The sequence below is a fragment of the Vanellus vanellus genome (assembly GCF_965231255.1).
Source record: "Vanellus vanellus genome assembly, chromosome: 8".
NCBI lineage: Eukaryota > Metazoa > Chordata > Aves > Charadriiformes > Charadriidae > Vanellus > Vanellus vanellus.
In genome coordinates this window covers 29,275,945-29,303,939 of record NC_138913.1, presented here as the reverse complement: position 1 = coordinate 29,303,939, position 27,995 = coordinate 29,275,945, and the positions used below count along the sequence as shown (strand labels likewise).

The following is a 27,995-nucleotide window of genomic DNA, read 5'->3' as shown; positions in this document are numbered from 1 at the left end:
ACCCCTTCTCCCCCCATCACAGCCATGGGACAAACTCCCACCACCACCACACCCCAATCTCAGCTCGGCCGTGACACCCCCAAGACACTGGAAAGAAAGCAACGGAGAGCAAGCTCAGGCTCTTGTTAGCTGGATATATTTCTCTTTGTTTTTTGATGTTGTCGTTGGGTGGGTTTTGGTTGGTTGTTTTTCACACAACACTTTGCAGTAGAGGACAGAAACGTGGTGTCGCCGCCCCCGGGGCCGGCAATGGCACCGCCACCTCACCCCACCAGCTCCCATCCCTCCTCTGGCCCCCGGCTTTCACCGCTTTCCTTGCTTGGTTGGGTTGTTTTTTTTTCCTTTCTACCTTTCTTTTTTTATATTTGGGGATCTTTTTTCTTTTTCCCTTTTTTTCTTTTTCCTTTTTTTTTTCTGCCTTTTTTTCCCCATTTTTTCCTTTTTCCCCTTTTTTTTCTTTTCCTCTTTTTTCCTTTTCTCTTTTTTTCCTTTCTCTCAGCTAGCAGAAGGAGACTACGGAAGAGCTCTGGCACCCATGGGACTGGTTTCCTTCTCCCGCCTCGCACTCGCTTGAGATCGTTTTTTCCAACTTGTTTTTTTTTTTTATTAAAAAAATAAAAAAAAAATTGCTCCAACTATCAGTTTTACAAGGCATACAAAATCTCTAAAAGGGAAACACAAGCGCAAGGTGCTGAGGTACGAAAACCTGAGGTAGTTTTTTGTGTGTGGATGCATGTGTATCATCTGGGGTTGGGGGGTCGTGTGTGTTTTATTTTTGAAATTTAAAAAAAAATAATTATTTTGCTAGTGTTTTTTTTCCCCCCCCCAGCCCTGGGCTGACAACCTCTTGGAAATCTGCTTTCTGCCCCCACCCCTCTTTTCCCCCTTCTCTCCTTGCAACCAGGATCTTTCAGCCGCATTGGGGCGGTGATGGAGAGCGAAGGGACAGAGGGACAGCCGGGACGGGGGGACGGAACAGATGCAAACCCCAGTTTGGGACTCAGTGAAGCAAACAGGAAAGGGCGCGTGAAAGAGAAATTCCTCTTTTAGGAGACGGTATCCCTTCTGTTGGCTCATACAGGCACTGCTCTTCTCAAAGCCCTTAAGAAATCGCTTTTTTAATGCTCCTTTAATAAGTATTGGGTTTTTAACCCCTGCTGGCAATCCTACATCCCTGCTCTACCGGGCATTAGAGAACCACTGGACTAGCTCCTTTCCTTTAACCTCTAGAAAAGCTGGCTTTGGCTAAAAAACAAATATCCCCCTCCCACCCCCACCCCCTCTGAAATGAAAAAAAAAAAAAATAAAAAAAAATTTAAATCCTTACAAAACTTAAAAATAGCCGTTAGTTTTGTTATCAATATATTAATTCTAAAAATCGATGAGCCGCTGTGCTGCGCGCCACAGCCCAACCTCCTCCCCCTCAATGCCGGGTGAGCTTCTCCAGCCGTGCCCAGGATGAAAAACGGGTGGCTTCTAGGAAATTAAAAATAAAAAAATTAAAAATAATAAAAAAAAAAGAATAATAAAAACTCTTTCTCTCTCTGCCCATGTTAGTCCAACCAAAGGGATAGCGTCGGGAGGCGACGGAGGAGGAAGGGGGAGGCTGTGGGATGGAGAGAGCCCTCCCCGTACCCCTCAGCTGCGCATCCTCGCAGCGCCGCGGGAATGGGGGGCTGTGTGTCTGGGCGGGTCTTTGGTTTGCTCCCCTGACCTGCTGGGGGTGGTGGAGGAGGGTTTGGGGGGGGGGATGTCCGGCGGCGGGGTTACATTCATCGGGCGGTGCTGGGCGGCACGGCGGGAGCCTCACTTGCTGTGCTGCGAGGCCGGGGCTCCCGGAGCGTGTTTCTGCTCCTGCTGCTTCACCTGCTGGACGATTTCCCTGATCTTGCGCTGTGCAGTCTTGGGGAGGAGAAGAGAAAAGGAAAAGTTGGGGGTCAGGGCACTGTTTCTCCCACCACCACCCACCCCTGAGCCCCCACCGAGCATCTCGCCGCTCCCAACTTTTCACTCCAGACAAGCCGGAATTAATTTCAGGTTTGTGGGGTTTTTTAACTTGTGCTTCTTCCATCGCTCCTTGAGAGAGGCTCAATTTTTTTGGGGGGGGCCGCCATCCCGCTCGAGTGCACAGGAGACAAGGTTATGGAAGATGCACCCAGGTGGGATGCGGGTGGCTTTGCCCACACCGAGGAGTCCATTCACACCCTGGGTGCTGCTCTGCACAGCACCCAAAACATGCATTTTTAGATCAATCGAGCCAATCTTCAATTTCAGCGCTCGCACAGCCGGGGGGAGCTGCCGAAACACCTTCAGTGTGTCTTGGGGGCACAGGGACCTCCCAAAAGAAGAGCGGCAGGGTGCTCGGGTGCCGCTGGGCTCAGCAAGCCCCACACCTTTCCTCGGTGGACGAAAGCGGCTGGGGAATACTGGGTAAAGCCACGGCCAAACCGTACCTGACTGGCAAAGAAATGCCCAATGATTTTAACGATGACCTCCTCATTCTCATCCGGGGTTTGGTCTCGTGGCACAATGACTTCCGCGCTGGTTAAGTTTTGCAGTTCGTTCACCTGGAGCGAACCACAAGAGGGTTTTCTTGTGGAAGAGCCAAAATCCTCCGCTGCCGGTGTCACCACGGCACCAGGCACCCTGTGTGTCTCCCCCTTCCTTGGGACCAACGAGAACCACCACCCGGACATCGGGGCTGAGGGTCAAGACATCGCTGAAACCAATGTGCACCCGGGATTTGTCCCCCTGGGGTGGTCAGGGGGGATGGCTGATGACCAGCTCCGTGTCCCCGGGGCACCACCACCTACCGTCTTGCCACCTTTGCCTATCACGCGGCCGGCAGCGAAGGAAGGCACCTTGATGTGGGCTTCAAGCTTCACTTCTTCTTTCGGGTTAAAGAAGTTTTCCTCTTTCAGCTTCCCAAATATTCGCCCCTGGGCCTGGGCAGGAGACGGACGGGAAGGAAAACCATCAGGCAGCGCCCACTGTGCCTCACCATCCCCAAAGGGGACAATGTCCCCACGTCCAGCAGCATAAAAAACCACGGTGCCCAGCAAAGAGCTCCCCTGGCGCTGAGGGAGGCCAAGCCAGGCTGGCAGCACAGTGCTGACCACAGGGACGCTCTCAACTTGGCCCTTACTGTCCCCCACACCCACAGCCCCCACCCAGCGCACCTTGAACTGAGCCTCGGGCGGCCCTGTGATGATGACCATGCGCTCGCTGCCCTCGGGACCTTCTGCCGGTGCAATCTGGGGAAGTATGGGGGAGAAGGAGCGTGAGTGCAGCCACCGCTTCAGCAAGACCTTCCCTCGGTGGCATGTCCCCCCACAACGCAGGGCAATCCCCCCATGCAGGAGCATCCCCTCCCACCCGAGCCGGGCTCCTAACCAGGGTGCTGCAGGCCTGGCCTTCTACTAAACACAGGCGGGAGAGGTGGGCCCATGCCAACGGGTACAGGAGAGCTGGGGAGAGACTTTTTACAAGGGCATGGGGTGACAGGACGAGGCAGAGTGCCTTCAAAGTGGAAGAGGGGACATTTAGAGGAGATAACAGGAAGAAATTTTTCACTGTGAGGGTGGTGAATCACTGGCCCAGCTTGCCCCGAGAAGCTGTGGCTGCCCTAGCCCTGGAGGTGTTCAAGGCCAGGTTGGACGGGGCTTGGAGCAACCTGGGCTGGGGGGAGGTGTCCCTGAACAGGGCAGGGGGGTGGGACTCCATGATCTTCAAGGTCCCTTCCAACCTCAACCGTTCTGTGATAAGTTGGGGAGCAAAACTGCTCCCCGCACACTCCCATTCCCTGACCTTGGCAGTGCGGAGGGGAAACCGAGGCACGAAGCGCAGGACCAGCCCCGCAGCGCCTTCCTCACCTTGATGGAGGCACCCGCAAACCGCGCCAGCTGCTTGATGTGCTGCCCCTTCTTCCCGATGATGGCCCCCACCGCCTGTGTCGGGATGAACAGGTTCACAACCTCTTGCTCTGGAAGCTGAAGGGGAACAGAAGAGTGAGAGGGTCAGGGGACCAGCTGGACAGGGGACAAGGGAAGTGGCTGTTCCCATGCCACCATCCAATGGTGGTGGTTGCCCACCCTCCCAAGGTGCCCCAGCAAAGATCTCCTGGAGAGGGGGGCCAGGCACTTACCGGGTGCTGATGTGGGAAGGCGCTGGCTGGGGGAGCTCCGTACAGACCTGAGAGGTACGCCGAGGAGCTCTGTGGTGGGAGAGAAAATGAGGGTCAGTGATGGCCCCAGCATGCCAGACCCTTCCTGGCCACCCCCAGCACAGCAGTGTGCCACCACCATAAGCCCGGCAGGGACACGGGGACAACCCTTCAGGCCCTGAAACCCCCCTGTCACAGAGTGTGGGTGCACCAGAGGGTGCCTCGGGTTGAGCTGCAGCCCCAACCCAGCACGATGGGGCTGGGAGGCAGACAGGGGCTCCCAGTTACCCCCACTCCCTCCCCGCTGCCATGTTGCCACCTGTGTCCTGTGTTTGTAGGGGAAAACCGGCCCCGATACCCTTTCAGAGCAGCCGCAACCCCGGAAAGCCGAAACCATGCTGTGACCACCATCGGTGCCCTGCAGAGACGGTGTGGGTTTGGCAAAAACTGAGCAAAACGTCTGGTTTGGCTCTGATTTCCATCACCATTTCACTTCTCCAGGTCCAAGAGAAGAGAAAGCAAAGGCTGAAGAGATGTTCCCCCAAGACGTGGGCTGGGGACAGGGGGGAAAGTAGCCAAAAGCAAGGGGTGCATGCCAGCACCCCAACCCAACTCAACTCGACCCAACCCAACGCCTCGTCAACTCTTCCATGTCTCAAATACATCAGACACTTCCCCTGGCAGTAGACACAACTCCCTCCTGCTCTGCATTCCAGCAAGTGAAACCGGATGCTACCTGCAAACCACCATTGCTCAGCTGGAGGACGAGCAGACCCAGCTCCCCTGCCCACGCTGGACGCCGCTCTCGCTCCCAGACCTCCATTGAAACCCGCCGCGCTGAGGTGTCGTGCTCCTCCTCGCATTGAGCCCACGCTCCCCAGGTCCACCCTCTGCTTCGGGCCACCGGCTGCTCCATGGCTCTTACACCAACGTGTCCCCTCCTGACCAGACACTCCTTGATGCCGGCCTGGACACTGCACCTCCTCACTTCCCTCCCTTCACCAGCAGCCTCGTTCCTTCTCCTCCATCCTTCCCAGGTATCTAGAGCTCCACAGTTGAAGCTACTGCCACCAACCCCAGGTCCTGTTGAGGAAACGGTCAGAAACGACCACTCCAAGGTGTGAAACACAAAGGACTTGGGTGGAAGGAGCAGAGGTGATCGCTCCTCTTGGCCTCACCAGGGTGGCTTCAAAAATGTCCCACAAAGCTTTAGGGTGGAGGAGTCCTACCAAACGCTGCCCTTCAGGAGACCTGCCCAGCTCCTCTCCATCATACCAACAAATGCTCAACCAGATGGTTCCCCAAGGCCGCGCCTGCTCGAGTAGCCGACGCAGGCAGAGCATCCTCCCGCACAGCCAGACCAACCGACCCTTCTCAGTGCCCTCCAGGGCCACCGCATACATCACACTCACGCGCCCCTCCGCACCGCCAGCCTGGCACTCACCGTTCTCCTCCGACCGCTCTGCTGCTGGCGTCGCCAGGAAAAGAAAACAGCACAAGTAAATGAACCCGCGCGCCGGTCGCCGTGCGCGGCCAAAAGCATCTCAGCCTGCTCATCCTAAGGGTGCTCTGCAGGTGCTGGTGGGTTGGGGATGGACCTTCTCCACCAGCACTTTGGCCGGAGTGTCTTCCCAACACCGGACTCTCCCTGCCTGCGTACAACCTCAAGGGTTTTTAAAGCTGCTTCCCAGGCGTGCTTTGCCCCAGGTCCCAGCAGCCACAGCACCCCAAGGAAGAGGGAAACCTTTGCCTACAAAATCGGGTGAAGATCAGCTCCCAGCAGGCACCACCCTGTGGGTGCCAGGGTGGGGACCAAGGCTGATGGCTGCACAGGGCACGCTGCTCGTCCCCTTTCACGCCACACTCCGCACGCCCTGCGGCGATGCCAGCGGGTTCACGTGGCCACTGGGACCAGACCCACAGGGCACAACCAAGTCCACACCATCACAACCCAGTGGTGGGTTTGGGGTCAGGACTGAAGATCATCTACATGCTTTTTCCATGTCGGCATCGGTACCGGCTGCTCCCAGCCACCTGCAGAGAGCAGCACCCTTGGGACACGGCCAGTCCTTAAACACAGGTGAAACCAAGCTCAGCGCAACACGGGGATGCAGCAGATCTTCCCGGGGATCTAAATCCAAGGAGGGACGAGCCACGTTCATTCACTGTCTTCTCCACTTCACTGCTGTGATAAGCATCTTCCCCAAATGGCCAAGAGTCAGAGCTCTTGTTCAAGGCTTCCCAACTGATGGCTCCTATAGCTACGGTGTCCACCCAAACCCAAGAGCTACAGCAGGAGTGTCTAGAGACCACTCTGCCCCCAAGAACGTGCCCCCCCCGCACCTCAAAACCTCATGCACTTACTGAAAATGGGTGGTACGGGGCGGCTGCCGCAGCTCCTCGCGCCCCCGGGCTGGATGGGAGCATGGACAGCCCCGTCGAGAAGATGCCCAAAGAACTGAGGTTCAATCCAGGGATTAGGTTGGCTTGCTGCTGGGAAAGGAACCACACAGAGAAACGTGTAAAAGGCAGAGTGGGGTTTTTGGAGTTCTCACCACATACTGTGGTCGTGATGGGTGAGGGCTAACCCCAGATCAACATTCCCCCCCCCCCCCCCCCAACACTTTTCTTCTGGCCACCTTCAGCAGTGGCTTTGAAGCAGGGGCATCATAGGCAGGAGGATTAGGAGCTTACATTGACGGCCACCACATCGTTCTCGTAGGCTTCTCGCAACTTCTTCATGATCTCCACTTCGGCATTGGAGCACGCCTCCGTGCTGCCCTTCACTGTGATGGTCCGCTCAGGGTTATAAATGGTTAAATCCTGCAAACTAGCCCACGGATAAAACCAGAGAGACAGTTACATTTTTTTCCAAGTTAAAAAAACCCCAAAAGGTAAACTCAGATCAAAGATAAGGATTCCCCCCCGAGACCGTGTGGGAGCACCTGCCCTCTCCCCGCCCAACGCCACCATCCACCTGGGATGGAGAACATCCACCCGGGATAGGGAACATGTATGGGAGGACGCAACTGCTCTGGTTTCTGGCTGCGGCGCTGCCCATACCATGTTGGATGGAGGGGGGTGGCTTGGTGTTCACCAGGACTTACGGGGAGATGGTGATCTTCGTGCCTGTGTCCTGCTCGATCTTCTTGAGATTGCGGCCCTCCTTGCCAATCAACCTCCCCACCAGACTGTTGTGTGCTAGGATTTTCAAGGGAATCTCTTCTGCTCTGAAATGGATTACAGAAAATAAAACCTAATGGTCCATCTGGCCAGGAAACCAATTTTCAGCAACAGGCACTAACAACGCGCTGGAAGGAGCAGAAGCAGCACCAGCATTTCCCACCACTCTATCTCCTCAGTTTCTGGGGAACGGGAACGCAGGAACTTCCCAAGCCCAATGGCACATCTCTATTTCATGAGGTTTTGTTCTCCAAGTTTGCCTACATGCTCTTTGTACCCACCTGCACTTCTGGTCTCTACAAGTCAACCACATCATTAAGAAGTCGTTAAGTTGTAAGTTATTAACTCACCCACGACTCTGTCCTGAAACTTCGAATGCCAGCAGTTCCCTCAAGGGGTGGGGGGTGACAGAAGATGGCTTCTTCTCCACTGATTTACCTCCCTTCCACCAAACCTGCCCGTTCTGCTGAGCCAGGGGGCACTTACGATTTAGTTTCATCTGCCTCCTTCTGCATGATATCAAGGATCATGCGACACGCTTCGGAGCACCCCTCTGGTGTGGCATGGATAGTGATGGGCTTTTCAGCGGCGCCAGCGTTCTCCTTCCGATGGATGTCAACCCTACAGTGAAACAACCAGCAGAGAGGAGCCCCCTGAGATGTGTCTGGTGTCACACAAAGGCTTTCGAGAGCTCAGGAGCTGAGCTTGCTATTCACAGAAAAGCTCATTTCAACACCCGCTCAAGCTTTGGGGTGAACCTGGGTCTCACCGACGTACATCTACCGTCACCTGGTGTCATGCAAGCCCAGGTCACGGTTTGCTTCGGTTGGTTTAGCTCAGACTTGAGCTACGTTCACCTTTATGACCTGAGGTCTATCTAGGAGCTGAGGGACATCAATCAATGTCAAACGATGCATCAAGAGGGGGCAGAACAACTCCTCAACTGGACAAAGCCCTGAGCAACCTGATGTATCAGCTTTGACGCCAGTCCCACTTGGAGCAGGAGACCGGATTAGAGGTCTCCAGAGGTCCCTTCCAACCTCAACCTCTCTCTGCACAACACCCGAGGCTGTCCAGCGACCAGTGGCTGCCACGACCATTGTCCTTCGGGACAGAGAGACAACTTACCCGTAGGCAGCGTTTTGTCACGACATGGAGGCACACGTCAACAACAGCGCTTGTACTCACGCCCTTCCACGGGAGACCAGAAAGCTCTCCCTTGCGCACCGGCAGGGACCGTGCTCTACCTCCTCTGGTCCTCCCCTCAGCTCATGGCGGGGAGGAGGCACATGCCTCCAGCTCGCTCCTCACCGCTCAACCGTACCTGGCAAAGACCCTGAGAGAGAGGGAGAGAGGAAAGCAGGGTAGGAGAATCCTGCACGTCAACCACGCGTCTTGAAGAACAGAGGTAAGCAACCCTTCCATCTTCTCCATGTGAGTCCGTGCACTCTTCCCACCAGAGGATGATGCCATGCAGCCATCCTGCCATCGGCCACCACCTCGGGGTCCCTATCACTGCCGCAGCCAGAGCTGGGTTGGCCCAGTTCTTCTGAGGAAGGTGCAGTAGTGACCGCTCAGCCACCCAGTGAATGCCACCAGTGCTCTACTCCAACACGGCGCCCTCCGGCCATGTCTATGTTTTTGAAAAAGGTCCCCATCCTGACCAGGATCATTCATGGGTGCTGCTGTGCATGCATGGCCAAGGGTTGTGGTGCAGAGTCACCTCTAACCAGCACCACATGTGAATGCTGCAGGGTCACGGTGGGTTTGCACAGGTCAACTCTTCCATGAGCTCATGAACCAGTGCGTAGGAACAAGGACGTTTCATCTACAGGTAGAGCGGGAGCAGGTGGGTGAACCTTCCCCGAGATAAAGGAAGAGCCTGACACCACCAGCTTTGAAAGGGAACCCAGAGCGGTTCGGAAACAAACGGAAGCGGGAATGAAGACAAAGTATGATCCCCTTTGCAGGCTACATCTCTCCAGATCTCCTATGGCTTCAGCCAGGGCTGCTCAGGCAGGAAACTGGTCCTCCCTGGACTGGGCAAAGAGGTGCTGAAGCCATGAGCACCACCAGGCTCTCCCTGCCCCTTGGTTATGTCTACAGCACACAGTGACCCAGCTGCGTGCTGTCACTCACATGTGACACCCTCTAAGGTGCTCCCAGCTGTGGAGCTCCAGCAGGTTGATGTGGAGGACATGTTCCTTCAGAGGCAGCACCCAACAGCCACAGGGACACCCACTGCCACCCCTTCCACCGAGGAGACAGCAAACTCATCACAACATGCCACAAGAGGCGATGACAGGCCCATGCTCCAGAGCGGTGCCACAATGTCACGTTGGGTTGACGTTCCCAGTTGGGGGGAACTGATGGGGAATCCATGGCCGCCCCAACAAACCCCACAGATGGGGTGGATTCATCAGCTTCTTGAACCCATGAGCAGTCAAGGTAGAGATGGGGCACAGAGCTGTGCCTTTGTACCAAAGAGGGACCAAAGAGAGACAGACGGGCTGGATGGACGCACCCAAATGACGAGTACCCTGGACAAGCCCAGGAGAGGGACATGGGACAGGTTTCTGGCTGACCTCCAACCCATCCCAAACCTGGATGTGCAGGAAGGAGCTCAATTTGCAGAGAGAAGATGGGGCGCCAGGAAGGGGCCACTGCGTTCAGGCATGTCCTGCCGTAAAGAGCTGGAGGGTGGAGGAGGGCTCTGGGCTTCCCAGCACATCCCAGTACTGCTGCTGTACAGCTCCAGTCCAACGGGAGGATGCAGAAGGGGTCCCTCAACCCCTTCAGGCCACCTGCAGCTGTCTGGGACCCCAGGGACCTTATAGGGGCTGGGATGGCTTCAGAGAGTGACATGATGGCCATGAGGGACAGCCCTCTCCAGGTGGACAACACAATGTGCATGCAGAGTTATCCTGGCCCCATGGGTGCTTGGTAGAGACGGTCCTCTCTCCTCATCAAACTACAAGGGCTGCAATCACTGTGGAAGGTCCTCTAGTGGGGTGGGCTCTTGGTCTGGGCTCCTTCTCAGCCAAGGAAGAAGATAGCTCAACCTGGGGACAAGTTTTGTCCCCTGGAGCTCAAGAGCATCTCCAGCCATCGCCGTAAGTGGAGACAGGAGTGAAGTCCTATGTGACCAGAGGAATCCAGGACCCAACGTTGTTCTGGGTAGGAGCAGGGGCCGGTCAACAGGATGTCCCCAGCACCCTCGTCCCCAGCACCCTCGTCCCCAGCATCAGCACACCAGTGGGTGAGGGTGACCTGAGCAGGCACAGAACTGCGGGATGACACCTCAAACCGAAGGCAACGGTCTCCTGCGACTGCCCAAGACGGGTGCATGAGGACTCCCTTGCACAAGGCTGGAGTGGTGGTGGTGGCCCGCCATGGCACGTGGCCTCCTCAGGCAGGTCAGGAGAGGTGAGAGCATGGAGCATGGCCTTCCTCCACGGCACCAGGTTTTCAGGGCAGGCACAGGGAGCCAACCCACAAGGAGGGACAGCTCGGTGGCAGAAACTGCCCCAGGCAGCAGCGTTTGGCCTCGTACTCAAGAGAAACCATCAGCCAACATCTCCTACCTTCCTCGCCAGGCACAGGGCTTGCGAAGGGCAACCTTCCAGTCCTGAGTGGCAAGGACATGGCTACACCCTGCTGCTCGTCACACCAGGAGACTCACCTGGAGAAGAAGGGCTCGCAGCCAACCAGGACCAGCTCACAGCTACTGGGCGGCCACGCTCTAGGGCTAGCTGGGCTCAAAGAGATCCTCTCCCTACTGCCCCCTTTGGGTACAAACCTCTTCCTGCAAACCCAACGCTGGGGTTGAGCACGCTCGGCTGCAGAGCAGCGCATCTTCCTACCTCCTGCTCAAGCAGATGCGCTATTACCAAATAATTTGCCACTAAAAGCTTCTCTGAGAACTAGGATGCCCTGGAGGATGTTCTGGTACAGGAGTCCTACGTCCTGTGGGACCACCGGGTTCAGGATGATGAGCATGGGAGAAGACGGCTTTGGGTTAAACACAAACAAATCTGGGCAGGAACAAACCATGCAGGAAAACCATGCGGAAAATCAGAGGTGAAATCAATGTGAACATTGACAAGAGAAACATGGAAAACTTTGGCAAGACAGTCCCCTCCCCCCCTCCCGCCCCTTTCATTTTTTTCTTCAAAAATAAAAACCTTAGATTGCAAAAAAAAAAAAAAAACCAAAAAAGGACAGGCTTCAAACAGTTACGAGAAGCCCATCCTTCTCCAGGCAGCGCTCCCACGGTGCCCCCTTTGCCCTTACGACAGCTTTAGCCCATCCGGGGCACGGTGGGATGAGCACATCCCGAGGGCAAAGACCGCGTGGGCACCGACCGCCGTAACTAGGACCCCCCTACAGCGTTTTATCCCCAAACTTGCCGTTTTGTTTTTTGGTTGTTTTTTTTTTTTCCCTAAAGCCTCATCCCCAGCCTTTCTCATGATTAGACCCATCCCTGGCCTTTTCAAATGCACATCCCCCTCCTTGCCGCACCCGGACCACCCTGGCCAGCAGGAATGGTTTAGGACATGGGTTCCGCCACCATTCCATGAAGGCTGCACCCCAAGAAAACAGCACTGACCAGCACTCAAAAGCCCCAGGCGCATGGAAGACCCATGCGGGGGACCTACAGCGCCCTACGGAAGGAAACAAAACCATTTGAGGTACTTACTTGGACTGGGTTTGCTTAGTAAGGTTCTTTATGGTCAAGCCCTCCTTTCCTATGATCGCACCAACAAACTGCGTGGGCACCAGCATCCGCAGTGGGAAATCGAGCTGTTTGGGCTGCGAGGAGCCCCCCGGGGAGGAGCCCCGCTCCCTGGAAGAGTGGCCCCCGCGGCGGGATCGCTGGGGGGGCGGAGGGGAGCTCACCTCTTCATCCGGGATGTAGGAAATCTTGAAGGAATAGTTCTCAAACTGGTGGCCGCTCAGCTTCTCAATTGCTCTGCAAGGTAGGGAGAGGTGGGGGATGCGGTGAGGGGCTCTCCAGGGATGGGTACACCTCCAGAACTTGCCCTTGTAGACCGTGGTCCCTCCCCAGCCCTGCATCTTTCTCCCTCTGGAGGAAGGCGGCCATGGGAAGCCAGAGCCTTCCACTTTCCCTGGGCAGAGCAAGCCCCGTAGTGTGGCGCAACGATGTCCCCTCCCGTATGGGTGATGCTGGGGCTGGCACACGGCTTGTCCCCCCAGGAGAGGTGGGGTGCCAGCCTGGTGATCTGACACTTCACGTGGGGGAAGCACTGGCCAGAAGCTATCACACAGCATGGAAATGCTCTCATGGGCTTTGTGGACATGGAAAAGGTGACAGAGGGGCTCCGAGCAAGAACTGCTGCTCCAAGGAGGAGGTGACACATGGTGCCCCTCTATTGGGAACCCCAACTCCCCTTCCAGCTCGGTAAGGCTGGGGGTGCTGCACCTGGACTCTTCATCCCCCCAAGCCCCTCCTTGGTGGGGTGATCCTCAGCTGTGCCGGAGTCTGCGATGACTTCTGCAAGCAGTGATGGCTTCAGCCATACTTCTTTCCTCTTCCTACCATCTCTCGCTTTGGCTATTTACAGGCAGGTGTGTGAACGCACCACTGCAAGCAGCTCCCTGCCAGGCCCCAATGTCACAGCCAACAATGACTTCTGCAGCTTCGCCGTCCCTTTTCAAAATCAGCACAGTGCCCCAGGGCCCGATTTCTCTGCCGAGGTCTTCCTTATACCTCTTGCTATCACAACGGGCTCTAAACCAAACACACATCCCCACGAACCACCCTGGCCTTTCCTCCCATCACTCACTTCTGCGTCGAGCTGTTGAGCACCACCCAAGAGAGGTGCCAGTCCAGCTGAATGCTGCATCCTGAAGACCCTTACCCCAAAGTCATCAAGCACCACTTTGGTGAGACTCTTCGTCTTCCTTTCTTGCCAGACATCCCAAGACACGCCAGCTCACACCTCGTTTACCTGTGGTCCATGGCACCTTCCTTTCACCTGCTGGCAACCACCTCCCTGTGGCCAGTCAAGGCTGGACCACAACGCCCCAGCACGGCCACCCCAACTGGAGCAAGGTGGGCTGTCCTCTGGCCTCCTGGACTAGCAGATCATTCTCCCCATCTCCATCCTCACGAGTCCAACAGCATTTCTTCACCATCTCCCCCACCTCTTCCACCATATTCCACCTCTTTCAGCAGCTCTGGCTGGGTGGTCAGATTGGTGATTAATCTGGTGCATTCCCAGTTTAGGTCTGCACTTTCAACCTGGGAAGACGACTCCTTGACGAACCGCTGATCTGACCTGACCCTCAACTTTCTAGAGCGCTTTGCTCCCTGAAGACAAGGCCACTGCGACTCTGCAGGGGACCCTGTAGGAAGGACACCGTCCAAAAGGAATCGCAAGATGCTACGTCTGGGACCCCCTTGGAGACAAGAGGAGAAGGCACAGAGGAAGAGGGGACGACCCCATGGCTGATGGCCCCAAGCTGGTCCAGCAGTGCCTGTGCATGTATGATGGGACACCATGGAAACCCTATCTCCCACGTGAGAGGAGAAGGCAGGAGACCACCCAGCGGTGGGGCAAAGAGGAGAAGGTGGAGCTGACTGCTGGCAGGAGACACGGGAGGTGACACAGCTCAAGACAAACCCAACATCTGCTTGCTGTATCTCAAGAAGATACACAAACAGCCCTTAAGAACACTTGAAGCTTACACTCTAAGAGCTTAGAAACAACCCGAGGAGGCTCAGAAAGAAGACAAGAAGAAGCCTGGAAAAACAGCCAGAGGAAAATACCTGGGATTCCTCAGAAAAAGTTCGGGTGGCATGAAAACATGGACAAAACGAAATAAAACCCACTTACACTTTTGCTTCTTCTTTAGTTGCATACGTTACGTTGACAACGGCTGTTTCTGTGTCTGTGTTGACTGGGGGAAAAGCAAGAGAAGGAGCGTTAGGGCAGGGGAGGAGATGTCACCACTGCTCCCGGCCCCCCCGGTACGCCCCGGAGAGGAGCTGCACGTGGGGATGGTGGGAGGGTAATGCCTGTCCCGTGGGGGACGGCCGTGGCCACCACACAGGGTGAGTGCTTCTGCACCACTGGATTTTCTCCCAGCACAAGGATGGGGCCGGGCTGGCAAAGGAGCAGAAGGTGTCAAGGATGGATCCTGTCCCCCCCACCAGGGAGGATGCATGGCTGGACATCACCGATCCACCAGCAGACCCCAAAGAACACTTGGCTCGTTTTCGCTGGCGGGGACAATTTTTAATTTTTTTTTTAATTTGCCAGCGAACAGGAGAAACCCTGGGGATGAAGGACTCATGGCCCATGCCATCCCACCACTGGACGTGTGGTCCCACCTCTGCCAGCAGGGCTTATGTCCAGGGGGAAAACCATTTTAGCCCAGTACCAATAACTGGAAAAAACAGTCTGTTTTTATTCCAGCCTGGGTGGAGCTGGGGAGCAGCACTGGGACTGTCACACAGATGGGGACCACCATGCTGGACCATCTTACCTTGCTCTACGTTCTCCACTGTCCCATACTGAGCTAACAGGCCATCCAGCACCTGGGGATGGAGCAGAAATAGGGCAGGTGAGACGGGCAGGAGAGGCTGTCGGACAGGCAGGGAACTGGCAGGGGAAGAGCCTGCTTCAGCCACAGACACCCTCCAAGGAGCCAGCGTCACCCAACTGCTTAGATGCCTTCACCCACCCCGTTATCCCAATGACACCCCAACTGCTCAAAGCCACCCACAGCTCCAGAAAGCACAAGCAGGCAGGAGATGGAGCCCAGTTCATGCTCCACCTCCCTCCTGGGGTTACTGGGAAGGTAAAGGGGGGGCCCGTGTGCCGACCACATGCTCCAGCAGCACAGCTCATGCTGCTCGGCATGACTGATGGAGGAGGAGATTAATTTTAGGATGCTTTTAAGGACCGTTCCGCTTCTTACCTCCCACTGCAGGTGGGGAGGGATGTTTCGGATCTGGATCTTCCTGCTCCTGCAAAGACAAAGCCCCAGGTTAGGGTCTGCAGGAACACCAAAGCAGGTGGGAAAAGGCTTTCTGGGAATCAGATGGCAGCCGGCAAGAGCTTGCCGAAGCATCCCGCTTCCCCACACCGAGCCGGAGCAGCTCAGCCTCCAGAGAAAGCCATTCCTCCCAGCCTTGTCCTGGACACCTCCCGCCGGGGTCGAAGCTGTCTCGGGGAACACTCGCTCCCTCCTCATGCTGGCTGCCGGGTTTCCACGGAAACCTCCTGAAATGAGCTTCTGCAGAGTCACGGCCGCACAGGCACGGCCGAGATGAACACGCGCGCACCCCTGACCACACTGCCCCGGGCTGTGGGGGGACAGAACCCCCAGACTCAGCATTGCCAGCCCTTGAGGGGGGCTCTCCAAAGGTGTGTCTTGATGCCCACCACCACCCAGCAACATAGGGCTGCTTTCCGCGGGGAAACCTAAATCCGTATCCTCAGAGGCCTGTCCTTGGAGATGGCCAACACACCCAATCTGGCCCGGCTGCACTCCCAACCTCACGTGATAGTACTCCCAACCCGGCTGCGGTTGTACTCCCAACCTCACATGGTGGCATTCCCAACCTCACTGCGGTGCAGGCTCGGGGCACGGACACACAGGAAACACTGCAAAGGTTTACCAAGAGGTAATGACCACCCAACACCTCCCCAGTCTGGCTGCAAGAAGACATGCTTGAGCAGCAGGGAGCTTTGAGACACTTGAGCCCATGGAGGAAGCAGCCAAGCCATGAACTCGTCCACTGGTCACCCAGACCAGCATTCATCATCCTACTTGTAGTCAATTGGCTCCAACCGACGCAGTGTCCTGTGTTCTCACCCGGTCCAGCTCTAACGCTCTGATCAGAGCAGAGCAGGACCACCTCTCCCAACATCAGAAATGAGTTTTCCAACTGAGCCACCCCACCCCCCAGCCAGGTTTTGGGAGCCAATTGGCAGCTGGAAGCTGTTTTTGTGAAGCTTTGCCCTTCCTTGGGACGAGCTCAAGGAGGACGCTTGGAAGTACTGGTACCACTAGCCTGAACGTGGTGGTATCAGTGGTGGGGACATGCAAGCAGCCACCAGCAGCCCCAGCAGATGGCCAGCAACACACAGGGGCTTTGGGCCAAATCCTGCAGGAGAAGCCCTGCAGGAGGAGGTGGGAGGAGCTCTGCTCACCTGCAAACCATTAACCCAACACCCTCATTCCACCAGCAGTCTTCAACAGCTGGAAAACGAGACCTTCAAACTTTGTCCTAAGCTGCTCGTTGCACCTGTGCACCCCGAACCTCTGCACCCCACAAATAATTTTGGCCAATAAAGAGCTTCTAAGGTAGTTTGGGGCCAGATGCCGGGGACAGGGGGGGAATGTGGGACACAGTGAGAACTAGAGGAAAGGCTGGTCCATGCAGACCCACTGCCATGCGCAGCAGTGTGGGAGGCTGGTGTGCTCCAGACACGATCCTTCTGCCCCTACAGTGGCGGCACGCTCCGCTCACTCCTGATTTAATAGTACAGGACAACCAGAACCTTGTGATGGACAACCATCTGCCTTGTGAAACATGAAGTCAGGGTGCAGCATGAACAACACCACTATAAGGATGACGGTGAATATGTGCAGCAATCTGGGGCGTCCACCCCACCCACAGCAGATAAAACACGGGCTCCAAGGGAGAAAGGGATGGCAGGGAAAGGATGTTTCTTGAGATGTGAGCTGTGAGGGCAAAACAAAACCCACAGCTCGTCCCATGAGAAAGACCATGGTCAAGCAAAGCAGCTGAAACTGCCAAGGAACCTCGTAACTCATGGTGCTGCTCAAACGGGTATGGTCAGCAGTGCAATCAGCGATGGACAACGAACCCTACGCTCACATCCAACCGAGGAGGTGTGCCCAATAAAGCCCTGCGTGGGTTTGATGGCCAGCTTCCCCAGGCCAGCCCCCGCCAGATGCTCCTCCAGGGACCCTGTGTATGGCCATCCTTGCTGAACAGTCACCTCCCACCACGGCCAAGAACCTTGCCCAGTTCATGACCTGCCCCCTGTGCTGCTTGGCTCTGCAGGGATGGCTCTGCCCGTCAAAAGAAATTAGTCACTGCATCAAAGCGGGGAAGCCAGAGCTAGAGAAAATGGCATTCTCCTCCAGCATTATCAAACCCCTCTCCTCCAGCAGCCATGGAGTCCTCCTCTCCCCAGCTGCCATCAGGGATTTGAGGGTTGGGCATGAAGCTATATGATCCTTGCGAGCAAAGGAACAAGATTCATTGCATCCTATCCCATCTCATCCAACTCCATCCCATCCTTCACCATCCCACTCCATCGTATCCTACCCCATCCCACCCATGTCACCCATCCCATCCAACCCCATCCCATCCTACCCATTCCATCCTAGAATCATAGAATAGTTTGGGTTGGAAGGGACCTTCAAAGGCCATCTAGTCCAACCCTCTTGCCACAAGCAGGGACATCTTCAACTAGGTCAGGTTGCTCAGAGCCGTGTCCAACCTGACCTTGACTGTTTCCAGAGATGGGGCATCACCCACCTCTCTGGATTTCACTACACTCATCATAAAAAAATTCTTCCTTAGTCTAAATGTCCCCTCTTTTAGTTTAAAGCCATTACCCCTTGTCCTATCGCAACAGGCCCTGCTAAAACATCTGTCCCCATCTTTCTTGTAAGCCCCCTTTAAGTACTGAAAAGCCAAAGTAACATCTCCCCGGAGCCTTCTCTTCTCCAGGATGAACACCCCCAACTCTCTCAGCCTGTCCTCACAGCACAGGGGCTCTATCCCTCCTACTCCACCCCACCCTACCCTACCCCATCTCATCCAGCCCCATCCCATCCCACCCTATCCCCAAGCCATTCCCACCCCACACCAGACAGGAGGCAGTGAGGAGAACCTGGCAAACCCCAGCCCAAGTGCCAGAGAGTCTCAAACCATCGGCACCTGAAAGCTTTCCAAGGAAAAGCTCTTCTCAGCTCTGAAAGCCCAGGACTGGCCTCTCCACACTGGTGCAGAGCACTGGACGGGCTGCCCAGTTACTTCTACCACCTAAACAGAATGGGTGGCCCCTTCACTTGCCTCATCCCAAGATGCCACCGCTCAGCTGCAAGCCACCGCATTGCTACAACCATCCTCCTGCCCATGGATGCTACAGGATGGACCACGGAGAAGCCACCCTCCTATTGAGGTTCATTTGGCTCAGTTCACCCCGTCACCAAAGCCCAGGGGACACGGGGCGTTTTGAAGCAGCTCATCCAAGCGAAGGCTGGCTGGACGTGGTCTCCTCACCATGGTGTGGGAAGCAACTCTAGAAAAGCCTCTGCCTTGAACTGACTCGCACTGGGGCATCATCTCCCCACACCTCGGCCAAGGGAGATGCCAGGGCAGCCCCAGTCTCCCCAGCTTGCTGCTGCGCTGCTTCCCTGCCTCCCAAAATGCCCAAAGAGAAGGACCACAGCAAGATGCTGCATAACCCCACTTCTCAACAGGACACTACAGCATCGTCCCATTTCTAAGGTCCATCTGAGCTGATGCAGAGCATCCAACAATACCCAAACGGGGCTCAAGGCTACACCCCCACCACCTGGCAGGTCGCCCAGCAGCTCGTTACCACCTCTCAGCATTTAAAAATAAGGTTGTTATTCCTACTGGGTGTATTTTTTATAGCTCTCATAATTCCCCACATGGTAGAAGCGGTGCTGGACCACGCGCAGTCATCGCTGACGGCGCGATGGATGTACATCCAGGACCACGACGGATGGATATGTTATTCCCAAGACCGGGGCAGGAACCACACGTGGTCCTCACAGGACGGGGAAGCACATCTCAAGGCCAGCCTCCTCCAACACCACTCCTGGGAGGACTTTGGGGTGGAAAACCCTTTTACTCTCATTTTCCACGCTCCTCCCAAAACCTGGGAGATGGGGGAGCGATTTCGGCTCACGCACACAACCCCCGGCGCAGGACCTCGTGACGAAGGCAGCGGCCGCGTTTCACCCAAGCTGTTTTGCGACAGGCTGGTAGGAATTTACAAAAAAAAAAAAAAAAAAATCGTTATAAGCCGTAACGACGGGCAAGGAGTTGGTGAAAAAGTACTTAATTATGTGGTGCAATTAGCCCTGCCGTAACGAGCTGCCCTCAGATAACCATGAGAGCTGTATCCTTCCGCATCACCCTCCTGCTCCTCCCTACCTGCACGTGCCCACCAGCCACCTCGACCCAGGATGGAACACCTGGTGGCAACCGAGCATCAGCCTCAACTGCTTGAAAAACCAGATTTATACAGGTCCATCTGCTATTTTTGCCCTCCTAAATTCACCCCAAAGTGATCCTGCGTGCCGGCAGCCATCCCAGCTTGAGGAGGAAACATCACCCCCATCCCAGGGCTGGGTGTCGGGTACCACGTGCCGGCCGGCATCACCCGCAGGACGGAGGAGCCGGCTCGAAGCGAGGCTGTAAGTTGGGTTCGTGAAATAAATCCACGACGGAGCTGCGGTATATTTCATGCGTCCGTTAGACCGAAAGCGCGAGGTCGACGTCGCGACCGTGCAGGAAAAGGGGACAGAAAACCCACGGCCACCCGCGCCCCGCCAGCATCACCGGCCGATGTCCACAAACGAGAGCTTCGCGTGCCGTGTGCCGGATAGCTGTACTTGCCAACACCAAGCAATAAAACAGAAGACGCCTTAAAACTTGCAGTTAATCCCCCGGAATGGGGTGGGTTGGGGTGTTTTTGGCACATGTCACCCCCTTCCAGCAGCTTGGGTGAGCAGCAGCTTTGTGGCTACCCCTCCCCGTAGCTCCTGGGGACGTAACGGCTAAAAGCCACCCCCGAAATCCAGAGACACAGAGGCAGAAGAATAAAGAGGAGAGGCAGCTGTGAAATGACAACAAGGCACCAATCTCCAGGAGCCCTCCTCCCGGCCGCCCACCCTTCCGTGGATCACCCCATCATCCCCACCACCCCTTGGTCTCTTCATCCAGAGGGGCTTCACCTCCACCTCCCACGAAGGGACCAGAAACTCCATTTCACCCAACTGCCTTAAATATAAGCCTTAAAACGGGATGGAAGGGATGGCATCATGTTAAAAAAAAAAAAAAAAACAACAAAAAAACCAAAAAAACATGATTTTTTTTCTATTCAAGCTTTGTATTATCTTACTGTAATAAAGCCATAAAGGGATTTTATCACCTTCCACCTCGGACTGGTACCAAGGGCAGAGAAAACACTGTCCGGCAGCTCCTCCTCTAAATAAAAATCAGTTTTAAAGAGAACTGGGGGGGAAAGGGAGGGAAACAGAGGGGAAACGTGCTGGAAACCAACCGTCTCCCCAGCGGACCTGCCCTCTTTATGAAATATTTGTCCCAGGCAAGAAAATAGCTACAAGAAATGATGCTCATCATCAGGTGGGGACCAAACTTCATCCCACGGAATTTTTCCGACCCAGCAGCTTGTAGCCGCCGGAGCCGAGCACGCTCCCCTAACCAGGCAGGGAAGAAAGAGTCTGTTGGGTTTGGTTCTTTTTAATATTATATATATATATATATTTCAGTCTATCGGGGTCACCCTCAACAAGTTTTGCCCCCGCCCAATCCAACCCAACCCAACCCAGCAGCGGATCTTAACGAACAACGGCTCTGTCAGCGCTGGGGCTGTACAAGCATTAAAGAGCTGCCCCAGTTTCAACCAGTTGCCAAGAGCATCGCGGCTGCGGCTGCTCCAGTTTCCCCTCCCAGGCCGGGGGCTTTGCCTTGACGCTCTTAAGGAATTAAAATCCGTTCAACGTTAAAGCCCTGTCCTCGTCCACAGGACCAACAACCTGCCCAGGGACGGAGCTGGGGGGGGGGTGGGGGAGGTGGCACGTGATGGATGTATTACGCGTAGGGCTGAACGGGAAATAATGTCCCATCTGTCACAGCTTCCCAAGATTAAGAAGGATGGGGGGGGGGGAAGGGAGGGGTGGAGAGGGGGGGAAAAAAAGAGGGGGGAAAGAAGGGGGGGAGAGAAAGAAGGGGGGGGAGAGAAAGAAGGGGGGGGAGAGAAAGAAGGGGGGGGAGAGAAAGAAGGGGGGGGAGAGAAAGAAGGGGGGGGAGAGAAAGAAGGGGGGGGGGAGAGAAAGAAGGGGGGGGAGAGAAAGAAGGGGGGGGGAGAGAAAGAAGGGGGGGGGGAGAGAAAGAAGGGGGGGGGGAGAGAAAGAAGGGGGGGGAGAGAAAGAAGGGGGGGGAGAGAAAGAAGGGGGGGGAGAGAAAGAAGGGGGGGGAGAGAAAGAAGGGGGGGGAGAGAAAGAAGGGGGGGAGAGAAAGAAGGGGGGGGGAGAGAAAGAAGGGGGGGGGAGAGAAAGAAGGGGGGGGAGAGAAAGAAGGGGGGGGAGAGAAAGAAGGGGGGCTTCTTCCCCAGCTCCCAGTTCGCCCACACCTGGAACCACATAAAATAAAAGGAGCGACAGGGTCCAGGCTCCCTCTGGGAAAGGATGAACATCCCCCCCTTCCCCCCCCCCCCAAGGGGTTTCTCCGGGCCAGTTCCATAGGGAACAGCATCCGAGACCGATGGGAAAACCGCTGCACACCCAGCGGGCAGCAGGAGGGGGTTTCCCCCATGCCCGACGCCACCAGCATCACCCCGGCAATGTCATATTTATGTATATATATATACACTTATATATAAAAAAATATTTAAAAGTACCTTTTTTTAATATATATGTATCTTTTTTTAATATATAAGTATCTTTTATATATATAAAGGTACAAAGTATCTTATAGATAGTATATTTAAACATAGTATCTTTTATTTATATAGACATAAACGACACTAAACACTTCAAATACCAAAAGACACGTCATTAACCGACGTAAACGCAAAAGATACTAAAAGCCATTCAATATCCATATTTAAAACCCGGACCAGGCCTGAGGGCAGCCCCACTTCTACCACCCTAAATTCAATTTAAAATCCAGTGTAACCCAACATATAACACCCCCCTCCCCCCCCCCCAAGCAAATCTCCAACCCCTTTAATTCTCTTGACGAAGCGACGCAAACCCTCCCCACGCTACAGCCAGAGAAAAATCTCTTCTTGCTCTTTAGGTTTCTCTAATTATTATTATTTTTTTTTAATTAAGAGCTATTTTTGAATAGAGATATCGGAAGGGGAATGGCACAGGAGTATTTTTTTTTTTTTTTTTCCTGCGCGTATTTATAGAGGCGAAGAGGGGCCGTCGGCTTTTCCCGGCGAAGCAACTGGTTTGCACGAGGATTTCCTCTCCCCTAATTAAGCACCTCATCGATGGCAAGCGATTAAGAGTCGGGAAGGAAAAAGATGGGCTGCCCGTGGGGAGAAAAAAGGGCTCGTAGGTTTATCCCAAACCTTAACGTCCCCAACGTTTGGGGTTTAGAAACAAAAGGGCGGGGGAAAATAGAAGAAATAAAGCCAAAACACACGGAAACGAGAATCGAACGGATGCGCAAGAGAGGAAACTTATTTAAGGATAATTCCTATTGAAACAGGAGAAAATCCCGCAGATGCCCTAAAACCAGCCCCAGCGAAGCTGCTCGGGCGTTTTCATCGCTACCCCTCCAGCGCCCGCTCTCCGGGGCAAAACCACCCGAGTTTCGCCACTTCCTAAAACACCAATTATTACGATTCTTTCTAATATTGCAGAGATTTCCAGCCCAACCTCTCTTCCCCCTCCCCGCTCTTCGCACGTCCCTCGCCTTCTTGTATCTCATCGCTGCAAATCGCGGCAGAAGGAGAAATTAAAAGGCGCCTTCGCGATGGGGAACCCCAACATTTCGACATTTCACTGCTTTGAAGACAATAAATGGGGCTTCGCTCCTTATTAAACTCATCGTTTTTATCCAACCCTCGTATGAAAGTCAATATTGGGGTGGTTGGGTTTTACTCGCCCTATTTCACAACCCATCCTAATTTTTATTTTTTTCTTTTTTAACGTCTTTCTTTCCCGTTAACGGGATTTTCAAAGATTTCAGAGACGTATTTTTAAGGGGCGAGATGGTGACGCTGCCCACGCCGCCGCGCTCCGCCTATCAAATACTCTCGAAGCAGGGGTTGCGTCGCCCCGCTTTAAGCAAAGGAAAAGTATACTCCTCTCCTGCCGAATTTAAAAATCCCTTAAAAAAATTAATTTTAATTTTTTTGCAATGTCGGGGGATGGATTAAAAAAAAAAAAACAAAACAAAAAAAAAAAAAACAGGGCAATATTTAGGTTTTTTTTCCTTAATCCTCCAAGGCACAATACAGCATATACAAGGGGGGGGTAGAAAAAACAACAAAAAAAAAACAATCAAAACACTGTTGGATCCTTCCTATAGGAGCCCAAACCATTTGCCAGGCAGCAGAATGGCTGATTTTTAACTGGTGAGAGGCGGTTTAAACTGGGGGAGCGAGCAGGATTCCCGCTCCTTCCCACCGCCCGCGTGCGTTTTAATTCCTGCCTTCGGGAATAAAAAAAAAAAACCAAACAAACAAAAAACAAACCCAACAACTCCCGGCGGCACCTCGAGGAAATCCCTTCCGGGAGGTGTTTTCCAGCCCGTTTCTTATCGAAATGGATTTTTAGGCGTAGAAAACCATTATATTTGGTTACAAAAAGACCGCGCAGGTGAAGGCGGGCGCGGGCATGGGCACCTCCCGGGTCCCCATCCCCGTGACGCAGAAACGCCGGGGGGGGGGGTGGAGGGGAGGGGAGGGGGGGGGGGGAAACAAGAGCCAAGTGGGGCTCAGGTTCCCCCCAACCCAATTAAAACAGATAATTTATTTCAATTAACCGGGGTTAATCAGGGGGGAGGATTTCACCCCCTGAAATCCCAACGCCTCTCTGGGAATCGCCCGTAACTACAAAAACCTTATTATTTTTTTTTTTTAAATTTAAAGAAGGGGGGGGTGGGGGGGTGGGGAATAAAAACATGACCACGTGAGGCTCTGTTGTGCGCCAAAAATCACATTGTAAAAATAAAATCTATCATCTACCGAGGCAAAGGCACGGCCCCCCCCTTAACTGGATATATTGATATAAAGCAGAAGAGCAGAATATATATATTTTTTTAGCCGCGAAAACCAGCTATCAGCTTAAATTAGATCTCAGTAACGTGAGGAAACTCGGGAGCCGAGCCGGAATAGAAAACTTGGGAGCCAGCTGAAAACAGCCCGACGTAAAATAAATCGGTGTTTCTTTCCGGGCTGTTTAATAAATGCCTTTCCCCCCCCTGCCCCCCCCCCCCCATTTTTCTTTTCTTTTTCAAACTGGGAAGGAAAAGCAGCAGCACCTCCAGCCCGACGGAGAATTTAGGTAAAGATTAATTCCTTGTTTACATCCCCTTCATACATGGTAAAGGTCAAGTCCTGAGTCCGTACTATCTTCCCAAACTCCTAATTTCTGGCTCCATCGCTCTTAAAAAAAGTCACCGGCGGAACCACCTATGAAATTTACCGTAGAAATATTATAATTTTTTTTGCTTGGGTTTTGGGGTTTTTTTTTTGGAGAGTTTTTAAGGTAAAAGAGCGTGTGATCCCTGACGAAGAAGAAATCCCGCTCCGGCACACGTGATGCCGGGCACGAGCCGTTCCCCCCACCGAGCCTCAATTACACAACAGCATTTCCCCACCACCACCACCACCACCTCCCCCCCCAACCCGTAATTTCAAAATTAATAAATCCTCCCCCCCCCCCGCATCAATCACGGCCCAAACCTCCCCAATGAGCCGCCGCGAAATTATCCAGCAGGATAATTTCTTTTGGTTTGTTTTTTTTTTGCTGATGTGTTGACCGTTTATCCCCACACACGGAGTTGGGGGTTTTGTTTGGTTTGTTTTTTTTTTTTTGGGGGGGGGGGGAGGAAAAATCTCAGGAGGCGGCTACGCAACACGGCGCCGGTTTGGGATTTTCTATGACACGAGCGTGTCCCGACCGTCCGGCCTCAGCGCGTGTTGTGTGTGTGTCGTGTCCCCCCCCCACCTGATTACAATAACGGGGGACGCGCTACGACACAATAAATAAACGCGGGGAGTTTGGGGGATGAGCAAATTGCTGGATTACTTCTGAAAAATAAGAAATATCTACGCTGCGCACCACCTCCTTAAGGGGGGGGTGGGAAATCCCTGCTCTCCCCGTGGGGAAAATGGGGGGGGGGGGGGAAAGGGGGGCAATGGGGAAGGGGAAAGGAGGGTTTTCCTTCTTTTTTTTTTTTTTTTCTTCAAAAAGCAGTTGTTTTCTGCTCGCCCCGACGGGGGGGGGGGGGGGGATATACACACACGCCCCCCCCCCCTTCGTGGGAGCGTGGGCCGGGAGCTCCCTTCCCCCCCTTTCCGGAGCGAAAGTAAAACCCGGTGGGGCTCCCACCGTGTGTGTCCCCCCCCCCTTCAGTGGGATGGAGTCGGGGGGGGGGGGGGGGGAGGGGGTATCGGTGAGGTTTTACCTGAGCTTTTTCGGCACGGAGTAATCCACCTCCATCACTTTGCCGTGCAGCTCCGCTTTCCCTGAAGGAGACAGAGGGGCGCTCAGCATCACCCCGCCGCCCCCCCCCCCCCCCCGGCTAAACCCCCCTCCCCCCTCCTTATTTCTCATCTCACCCCCTCTCCATCCCATCACACACAACCCCCAAATCCCATCACCACCACCACCACCCCCCCGGTACCCGCCCTGCCGGTACTTGGCCGCCGGCGGCCCCCAACCCCCCCTTCGGCCGCCCTTTGCTCCGTTCCCCGGGGGAGTTGGAAGAGGGCACCTCGTAAAATAGTCCCCCAAGGGGAGAGGGTGCCGAGGGGGGGGAAGGTCAGGATTTAGGGTACCCGCTGGGCTCTTAATAAAATCGAAGAAAAAAATCAGCGAAAAATCAGCCGAAAGGGGTGGAAAGAGCCGGAGCGGCCGCGGGAACGGAGCCGGAGGGGAGGGGGGGGGGAAGGGAGGGGGAATGGGGAGCCCCGGTGAATTTGGGGGGGGGGGGGGGGAGGGGGGTAATACCATGGGGGTAAAGGTGTGGGGGGGGTGGGGGGTGGCTTACCCGAGAGGGTCTCGATAGCCCGGATGGCCCAATTTTGGTCCGGGTAATCCACGAAGGCGTAACCCGACTTGAGTAGGACCTGCCCGGCCAAAGGCAGCTGTTTCTCCCCAAAAAGCTGCCTGAGGTCCTCGGCGGTGGCGGCGGGGCTGAGGTTCCCGATGTACAGCTTGTTCATCCTCCGGCGCTTCATGGGGAGCTCCCCCCACCCCACCACCACCACCACCACCACTACCACCACCCCCCCCTCCCGCCCGCCCACCCTCCCTCCACCGGCTCCTCCCCGGTAAGAGACGGCGGGGACGGGAGGGTTCGGTTCTGCGCCACCCGCTTCTGCCCCCAACCCCGCTCCCGGCCCCGGTAGGAGCCTGTAACGGCGGCGGGGCAGCGGGCGGAGCACAGCCCAGCCCAGCCCGCCTTCCCCCCCCCCCTCCATCCCGCCCCGCTTCCATCCCCCCGCCCCGGCGGAACGGGGAGCCCGGCCCCGGGGCCGCCCCGTCGGGTGGCGGAGCTCGGGAGCAGGTGGAAGCGCAAGGAGACACCCCCCCCACACACCACCCCACCCGACCCCCCCCCGCCGGGGACGGGGGTGGCATGTCCTCACCTCGAGGGGGTGACACACAGTCTTCCCTCCCCGCTGGGAGAAGCCGAGACTGCCCCTCGGGGGCTCACAGCTCCTTCGGGGGTGGTTTGGGGGGGGTGTGTGTCCCCCCCTGTCTGTGCACCCCCCCAACACCCTCCTGCCCTTCAGCCCAGTACCCACCCACCCCCACCCGAGGGTTGTCCCCTTTCAGTGGGACACACTGGGCCCATCCCACTCCCTCCTCCACCAAAACTCTGGGAGAGAGAGTGCCACTTCCATAGGGTTGGGGAAACATCTGAAGAAGGTTGTTGAGCTCCTTCTGCAGAGCCAAAAATCAGGAGCGGGAGGGAGAAACCACCTCAGCAAACAAGATTTTTTAAAAAAATATTAATAATCGCTAAATAAATAAAAACCTGTATTAAATGTGTTTTTTTGGGGGGGGAAAAGCGCGGTCACGCAAACCTGCCCCAACCGAGGTCCGATTTTGCCATCGTCACACGCAAGCACATCATCTGAAAGGCTTCGAGAAACAGGGAACGGGTGCTGTGACATCCCGGCACCGAGTTTTGCACGTTCTCAGCCTGGCGGTAGACCACGGTGGTGGTGGCTTTTGGGGCATGCGGCCCTCGGGGGGTGGTGGCAGCTCTGCTGAAGGATGTCCTCAAGCCACCAAGAGTTTAGAGTCACCACCACCCGGGGCTGGATGCTGCAGGTGAACTGAGGTGGGTTTTTTCCTTCTTTTTTTCTGGAGAATACAACCCCAAATCTTTATGGAAGCGCGTGGGGGCCGTCACCAGCGACTAAAATAAGGTGCAGAAGTAATACAGGCTGACGGGAGGGGACAAGTGTCCTTGGAGCAGAGCGTTGTGCCCTAGGGCCAGTCATCCTTTCCTGGGGAAGATGGGGGGGGGGAGGATGCAGGGCGGTGATCGAATTCCCCAAATTTTAAGCTGCGCTGGCAGTAGGGGGGACACAACGAAAAGCCCCGCTCCCTTCTGCCGCCCTCCGTCCTGCTGCCACTCTTCCCACCCCTCCCTGCTCCGGCC

The 27,995-nt window shown here is 55.2% G+C and overlaps 1 protein-coding gene across 5 annotated transcripts; it reads right to left on the bottom strand.

The window, feature by feature from the left end:
• Positions 1-20: 20 nt before the first annotated feature.
• On the bottom strand, positions 21-26,571 carry IGF2BP2 (insulin like growth factor 2 mRNA binding protein 2). 5 transcript variants are annotated; one of them, XM_082487042.1, is made up of 18 exons: positions 26,370-26,571; positions 25,785-25,845; positions 15,293-15,341; positions 14,858-14,909; positions 14,206-14,269; positions 12,045-12,317; positions 7,832-7,966; positions 7,270-7,392; positions 6,857-6,992; positions 6,527-6,655; positions 5,607-5,630; positions 4,145-4,213; positions 3,873-3,989; positions 3,180-3,254; positions 2,814-2,945; positions 2,454-2,567; positions 1,811-1,902; positions 21-1,476 (listed from the first exon to the last, which is right to left on the bottom strand). In XM_082487042.1, exons 1-18 carry the CDS (start codon positions 26,557-26,559, stop codon positions 1,227-1,229), a joined length of 2,085 nt encoding a protein of 694 aa, XP_082343168.1. In that variant the 5' UTR covers positions 26,560-26,571; the 3' UTR covers positions 21-1,226. The 5 variants fall into 5 exon arrangements, with proteins under 5 accessions (XP_082343168.1, XP_082343169.1, XP_082343170.1 ...); XM_082487043.1 differs by having other exon boundaries at positions 22-1,476; positions 6,527-6,652; XM_082487044.1 differs by lacking the exon at positions 5,607-5,630 and having other exon boundaries at positions 23-1,476.
• Between the last annotated feature and the right edge of the window lie 1,424 nt (positions 26,572-27,995).

Bases quoted from the DNA above. Each gene is read 5' to 3' on its own strand.
- IGF2BP2 (XM_082487042.1), bottom strand. From the start codon at position 26,559: ATGAAGCGCCGGAGGATGAACAAGCTGTACATCGGGAACCTCAGCCCC. The intron at 1,903-2,453 runs GTACGGTTTGGC...CTCCTCCCCAAG, and splicing joins GGCATTTCTTTGCCAGTCAG to ACTGCACAGCGCAAGATCAG. The intron at 1,477-1,810 runs GTGAGGCTCCCG...TTAATTTCCTAG, and splicing joins CCGGCCTCGCAGCACAGCAA to AAGCCACCCGTTTTTCATCC.